This window comes from Lactuca virosa, chromosome 9 (genome assembly GCF_052849685.1).
Source record: "Lactuca virosa cultivar CGN04683 chromosome 9, Lactuca_virosa_CGN04683_v6, whole genome shotgun sequence".
Classification (NCBI taxonomy): Eukaryota; Viridiplantae; Streptophyta; class Magnoliopsida; order Asterales; family Asteraceae; genus Lactuca; species Lactuca virosa.
In genome coordinates this window covers 191562007-191569608 of record NC_136434.1, presented here as the reverse complement: position 1 = coordinate 191569608, position 7602 = coordinate 191562007, and the positions used below count along the sequence as shown (strand labels likewise).

Sequence of the window (7602 nt, the reverse complement as noted above, 5' to 3'; positions counted from 1 at the left end):
AACAACTATTAGATAATGTTATGATATATTGGGATATAGTCATCACATTAATACTTGTTGTGTTCTATATTAACATGTTTAATCCATGAATAATGTTATTATTCTAAAGGTTCATAGTCGGTTATAATTGTGGGAGCAATTATGAAATAATACTAATATGAAATGGATTGGTTGACTCTCACTAGATGAAAGTAGAAAAGTGGTTGGAACCAAGTTTCATAGGTACTTGTCAGAGAACTAGTATTGAACTGACTCACATCAAGATCATCTCATGGATCGCTATCATGAATGATACTTGATTAAAAGGTACTATCTTTGTATTCTTAAGACCTGAGATACATAGTGGGACTTAAGTGTAGGGAGTACTATGCTTTGATAATGGTCAAATGTTGTTCCTTAACCGGGCAGTTATAAAAGCCATTTTCAGGTACGGTGTGAACTGTGCAAGATGCTTATGTAGTGAAGATGGGATTTTTTCCTCTCATGTGTTGAGAGTTAGACATCTAATACGCCTTACCAAAAGTTGAACAACTAATGAGATTGATCGTGATCCGAATCTCATGTTCAACATGATGTCTGTAGCAAAGGGATAACTGATAAACTTACCTTATACACCAATTGTAGCTTTGAGCTTTTGGGGAATTGGGTGTTGAAAGAATAGCACAAACAGTCGTATGGTCTTAGGGGCAGTGAAATGTTGCTAAACGTTCACCACTGTCTATATCAGTCCAATATGAGTCTTGCGCAAGTGGGAGATTGAAAGGTCCAGTATGCTCAAGAGTCATATTAAAGTAATATTGCTAAATAACATATGATACTAATGAGTCACACTAACAGCAACTTGATACAATTGATTATTTATTAGAAATTGATTTTAAAAAATATTCAATAAAACTCTTATTATTAAATTGGAAATTATTTATTTCATGGAAATAATAAATTCCATTAGCAAGTAACTTAATATACATCATATGGTATGATTTATAAGTCATGTACAAACTTTTGGACTAGTTAAATCCTCTTGTCTTTTTCCTCAAAGACAATGTTTATATTTTATAAAAGAGTTTATAAAAGTTTGACTTTCTTTCTTCTTCTTTATGCAATTTTAGAGATATGCATAAAAAGAAGAAGTGTATGACTTGTCTAATCATGCTTTAAAGGAATAGGAGACATGCTTATGACAATGGTGACAAGTTTGCTTAAAGTGCTAAGGACTAATGGTTAATACCTTTACTTTTTGCATATAAATATGAGACTTGCATTTGGCTAGAATGCTCATCCCTCACTTCTTGCAAGTGGCTGAAATCTCTCTTATCTCTCTCTGTCTTCTCTTGCAAAAGTGTTAGAAGGTTAGAAGTTACTTGTATTAACTCTCTTGAAGTTCATACTTTGGTTATGAACTTTAAGCTTATGGGTTTAAGAGTTTTGGACTAGCATCTACATCAAGTTGAGTCATTGTTGTTGTCTCAAAGGTTCCACATTCTTCATCAACTTCCAAGCCTCCCGAGAGGACCCAAAGAACTACAAAAGTTGTTATTTCTTCATCTCTTCTTTGGTTGGTGTTTAAATATTTCTATAACTTGCAAGAAGATCCTTGGTGGGTATAAATGTTTATGTTATTTCAAAATTAAAGTCTTCCGTTGCCATAATTTTTCTAGTTTGTGTAACTATTTTTTGAATTAAATCCCAACAGCTTGATGTCGTTTGGAAACGATAGGGTTAGGGTTTCTTGGTTCATGGTGAGATTTTCTTTGTAGGCTGGAGTACGGCAGCGCCATATCTCGCTGCCAAATAGAAAGGATGATCATGAGGGACATTATACATTATACGTACAATCTTGGAGAGAATCTAACTCCAAGATGTGAGTTTTCTTTGTCCTTGAATTCCTTGCTATCTCTTCTTTGACCTATTCATATCACATCAACTAACAATTTAATTTTTTGTAACGATTTCATTCAGATAAAATACTGAGCAAGATGGGTGAAGGTTAGCTATAAAGTGTCCGCTGTCTGCAAAATCTTATATTTTTATCACTCTTCTTTTGTGGGTATCAATAAATTGCTAGTGATTTAGGCACCTTTGGTCGAGTTTTGGAATGTTGGGATCGTGAAACCCATGGATATGTAGCAATCAAGGTAGTCCGAAGCATAAGAAAATATAGTGATGTTGCAATGATTGAAGTTGATGTACTTGAACAACTTGCTAAGAATCATAAAGGAAGATCACAGTATGTTTCTTTCACTTTTGTGTCATTCTTCATGATTCATCGATGTTATCATCTCTTCAATTACATCTGCAGCTGTGTCCAGATCCTGAACTGGTTCGATTACCGCAATCATATATGCATAGTAAGTGTCTTGAATTCTTGATGACTTTGTTCTCCTATTTTTGTCAATCATGTTATTTCTTTGTTGATAAGGTGGTGCTTTAATATATGTGATGCTTGTTAGAATATGAATTTACAGAGGTTGATAACTAGCCTAAGTGAACGTGAAACCTCCTTTGAATGCATTTTAATATGATTTTACAAAGGTTGATAATTAGCCTAAACTTAGCATTCTTGCAAGTGACCTCAAAATTAAGGTTTATGTTTTTTGTGTCGTATACATGTTGTGTATTCAGCTTAGCAATGGGAAGGAGGTTTCTGATACTTCTCATATTATGCCTCTTTATCGGGATCCAAGCCCCAAAAACCAACCACGGAGACCATATTTCCATCTCCGACCCCCAAAGAACTGGCTGAATGGTATTTTAACTTTGCGACATATATAACCATAATCGTGCATTTTCCCTATTTTTGTTGTTGTTATATGTTCATTTTTTTGTTATTTTAGACAGTACTTACTCCATTTTTATTCTCTTTGCATGGTTTTGTATCTTTTGGCGGGTATTTTAACATACACATCCTAATGGTAATCCCTTAAGTTACTTTAATTTGTAAGATGTTTTGAGAGATTATAAGTTTTGTTTTCTGATCATTCATTTGATGCGATAGGTCCAATGTATTACAAGAGAGTTTATCATCTATTTTATCAATACAATCCTTATGGTGCAATCTTTAATAAAACAATCCTATGGGGTCATTCCGTTTCCCATGATTTGGTAAACTGGATTCACCTCAAGAACGCCATTGTCCCAACCAAGTCGTTTGACATCAACAGTTGCTGGTAAGGCTCCACAACAATCCTTCTAGGAAACAAACTAGTGGTTTTGTACACTGGACTCGATTCCCAGAATTAGCAAGTTCAGAATCTTGCAATGCCAAAAAATTTATTAGACCCCTTTCTAAAAGAATGGAAGAAATATTCTGGTAATCCCATCATGACTCCACGTCGTGGAGTCAAACCAGACAATTTCCGTGATCCAAGTACAGCTTGTAGGGGGAAAGATGGGCATTGGAGGGTAGTTGTAGGTGGTTTGAATAGCAATCTAAGAGTGGCAATTCTTTATAGGAGTAAAGATTTTGTTCACTGGAGCTTGCATGATGAGCCACTTAATTTTGGAAAGAATACTAATATATGGGAGTGTCCAGACTTTTATCCTATGTCTATTAACAGTAGAGATGGGATTGAGAACTCAACGATTAGAATAAACCTCAAGTATGTGCTGAAAGCAAACTTCAAATCACATGACTACTACACAATTGGAAGCTATGATGCTGATAAAGAAAAGTTCTTACCAGATGATAAAGGTCTTACTAGAAGTAGCTCAGATTTGAGAAACGATTATGGAAAGTTCTACGCATCCAAGACATTTTTTTGATAGTGTGAAGAATAGGAGAATACTATGGGGTTGGATAAACGTGTCAGATAGGTCAACTGATGATATCAAGAAACACTGGGCCGGAATCTAGGTATACTCGAAAAATATTAACATCTAACTTTCTTGTAACAAAATCATAGCAGCTTTATTATCCTTCTTGGCAGATATGCATAGTTTAGGGTTGATCCATATTGGCTTGAAGTCGGAGAATATCCTTCTTGTGTCTTCTGATTATTTAAAGCTTCCTATATACAAGGTAAATGAATGACCTTTTTGAGGTTGGAGACATAATGTAATTGGCAGATTTGTTCTTTTTTTGATAATTTTATCTTGAAATGTTGCAGAGGACTTCACAAGGTGAAACACATTTCAAATGCTTGCCAAAGTCAAGTGAGATTAAGTTAATTGATTTTGGAAGTATTGCTTATCATAATAAAAAACATAGTTCCATTGTTTCTACAAGACACTACCGTGCACCCGAAGTTATTCTAGGTTGATTTTCATAAACCCTAATCCATAATCCCTAAATCTTTAAACCCTAATGAGTGGATTTATCAATATCACAACATTGGATGGAGCTACCCATGTGACATGTGGAGTATTGGCTGCATACTTGTTGAATTATTTACGGTTTGTTTTCTTTTCTTCTTCCTTTTTCAGTAAGTTTATAAACTGATTTACATATATCATTTCATCATGTACTTACACAAGATATGATGAAATCTTTCAGGGTGAAGCTTTGTTTCAGACTCATGAGAGGGTACTGGGAGCTTTACCAGAGCATATGGTTCAGAGAGCCAAGTAAGATCAGACCTATTTTGGTAAAAAAAAAAAAGTTCAATATAATTATTGAAATATGATTTTTTTTTTCTTTCTACTGGTTGTTGCAGCCAGGGTGCAGAAAAATACTTTAGAAGATCAAAATTAAAGTGGCCAGAAGGTGTGGTTTCTAGGGAGAGTATTAGAGCAGTGAGGAAGCTAGATCACCTCAAGGTTTCCTTGTTTCTTTTAAAATATTTAACAAAATGAAGTAAAGTATGAAATGATGTTTAATTTAAGGTGTTGTTATAATGCAGAATATGATATCAGGGTGTGTTTCATATGGAGGTTTGAGATCATGTATTGTTGATTTGTTGTATGGATTATTGAAGTTTGATCCTGAAGAACGTCTGACTGTTGAAGAAGCTCTTGATCACCCCTTCTTTAGGAACACTTCTGATTAACATGTATTAAGTCAGTTATCTGATTTTGGGATGTTAAAGATTAAAAAACATACAACAAATGTCATCTCATCAGTATTTTGGTTTATTTGGATTTTGTTAAACCATTTTTACAAAGTATATTAGTTAAGATTTAAAAAAATTTGAGAATCATTGTATTTCAAAATTGAGAGTTGGAAAGGCATCTACTCTCTACATACAATTTATGTTGTTATGTTTTAATTATGAAGAGATTTTTATCTTAATGTTAACGAGGCTATGTTTTTTGTGTTTGTGACTTGTAAATTATTTAACCAAGTGAATAACGTCATAATAATATGATGATACTTGACACATAGTGAACTGTGTTTTTATGAACATATCCGGACGATTAACATTCTCATCTGAAGGCAACAGTCAGTTTACTTAGTAACCACCTCAAAGGCAAGTTATTTCTCTATTTGTTTATGATACTTCTCGGTGTGGGACATGGTTGTAATTTACTCTTTTTACCAATATATACAATATACATTTGTTTTTAATAGTTAATGAAAGACTCTGTAGAGTTTCAGAAACTCTTGAAAGGATCATTGATTCATGCACACCCAAAAGTGCAAATATTTTTGTTGGATGTCCGGATGTTGGGAGAGTATCTTTATCCACTACACCAGAAGATTCTGATGAATCATCACCCAAAACTCACCGTTTTTCTTGTCGATGCTCTGAAGAGATACTTGAATGTGTCCATGGAGTTGATGCTCCTTATCTGATGGGTGAAGTTGCAAGGCATAACATTTCCATGGAGACTACCAAACGAGAACTTACTCACGAGTTCCTTTTAATGTTGTGTTTTGTTTTTTTATAATAAATAGTATGGGAATAATTATTTGTATTTGACATATGATATTTTTTAAATGAATTATCGTTCTTATGTATGGTATTTTTTTTTTATTATGATAATTTTAATCTGTTGTTTAATTTGAAAATTAGTAATTCTATCAAAAATACATATATTTTTTAAAACATTTAAAATTATGACACGCAAATGCGTGTCATCTTTATTTATGAAAGGGGCTTTAATGATACGCAACGCGTGTCCTAAACGTGCGTCATAAGGTTACGACACGCAAATGTGTGTCATCTTCCTTTCTGACAGGGCCTTCCTTGATACACATTGCGTGTCGTAAATGACCGTCATAAACGTGTGTCGTAAATAGACGACGCGCAAAAGCGTGTCGTCTTTCGTTATGCGAGGGCCTTCCTTAACACGTATTTGTGCGTCGTTTGAGCGTTTTACGACATGCATTGCGTGTCGTAAAAGGGTGTTTTTGTAGTAGTGCTAAACCTTTCACTCAAATAATCAAAATTATAAAAACAATGAGGAAACATGTTTCAAGCTTCAAGCATCAACATGGTCTCAGATTTCCCTACAATGATTACATCAATCTTTCATATACGCATCATTTAGTGTACTTGTCTAAATATGATGGAAAAAGAATAACATTTATATCAATAAGAATATGATTTAATCATTTAGAGGCAAACCAATGATAAAACATGTTCCAAGCTCCAAGCATCAACATAGTCAGATATTTCCCTACGATGCAAGCACCAATCTTTCAAAATCTTTCAAACAGGCATAAATATACATCATGATACTTAAAATAAAACATAAAACATACTATTATTCTAATCATAATAATATACAATTTTATCAAGATTTAAACAAAATTATGCTAAAATTAATCTCCAACCTTTTGTGCTTGAAAAAAATCATATTTAAACAAAACTATAGTGAAGCTAATATGAGAAGCAAACATTATATCATTTTTCACCAATTGTGACTCATATTTTGTAAGTATACACATATTCTTAAAGAGGACTTAAGTCGTAGGAAGGAGGGAGTGATACATCAGACTCGTTATTCATTCAGGACTTTCATCAAACAGGTAGAGTGCATTTTTAGTTTAAGAGAATTTGCTCAATAATAATAATTTTTTGCACATACCTCATCAATTTATAGAAAGAATGCATATTAGCTCAAAGATTTGTTGTTGTTGCTTGCTTTTCTTTACGTAATATGTTCCGGAATGCGTAGGGAAAAAACATCTTGAAACAAATTATTAATAGCTGAAATCAAAGCCTCTAATTGAGAATACATCTAAGATGATGATGAATTGTTGAAATCACATATTTGATTGTAAAAAAATCAAAGCTTGAAAACTGTTGGAATTTGATATCAATTGATGATCGATTTACTGATGATGATGAACTGATGAAAATCATTGAATAGACTAACAGTTGAAAATTCAAGTTCTTGAATATCATACTTTTAGTTGTGATTTCAATAGGTGAAAGAGATAACTTTCTGTGGAGGATTTGATCGATTTGGTTGCGATTGAGAAAATCATCAGATAAATGGGATGACATCTTGTTACATTAAATGATGAATATGAGATAAATCATGACTAGTTATTATGATTAGAACATTGACTAAACTGCCCCTAAGAACTTAATTAGGCACCTTAATTTGGGTTATTTTTTAGCCACAAGATTAGTTTTGATCAAAAGCTAAGATTTGGTCCTCATGTCTCACAAAATATAGGTGGTCTCAAATGAACCTCTATATATATATATATAT

The 7602-nt window shown here is 33.2% G+C and overlaps 1 protein-coding gene, 1 long non-coding RNA gene and 1 pseudogene across 2 annotated transcripts; all 3 read left to right on the top strand.

The window, feature by feature from the left end:
* Nucleotides 1–1820: 1820 nt before the first annotated feature.
* LOC145137724 (uncharacterized) lies at nucleotides 1821–2143 on the top strand. The gene is made up of 3 exons (XR_013721198.1): nucleotides 1821–1861; nucleotides 1960–1986; nucleotides 2074–2143. It is a non-coding gene; the product is annotated as an uncharacterized LOC145137724 (long non-coding RNA).
* LOC145140136 (serine/threonine-protein kinase AFC3-like) lies at nucleotides 2141–4985 on the top strand. The gene is made up of 8 exons (XM_079073730.1): nucleotides 2141–2227; nucleotides 2300–2348; nucleotides 3927–4018; nucleotides 4107–4255; nucleotides 4329–4392; nucleotides 4493–4563; nucleotides 4653–4755; nucleotides 4839–4985. The coding sequence occupies exons 2-8, from the start codon at nucleotides 2342–2344 to the stop codon at nucleotides 4983–4985; spliced, it is 633 nt and encodes a 210-aa protein (XP_078929856.1). The 5' UTR covers nucleotides 2141–2227; nucleotides 2300–2341.
* LOC145136922 (beta-fructofuranosidase, insoluble isoenzyme CWINV3 pseudogene) lies at nucleotides 2440–3853 on the top strand (annotated as a pseudogene).
* Nucleotides 4986–7602: the final 2617 nt, after the last annotated feature.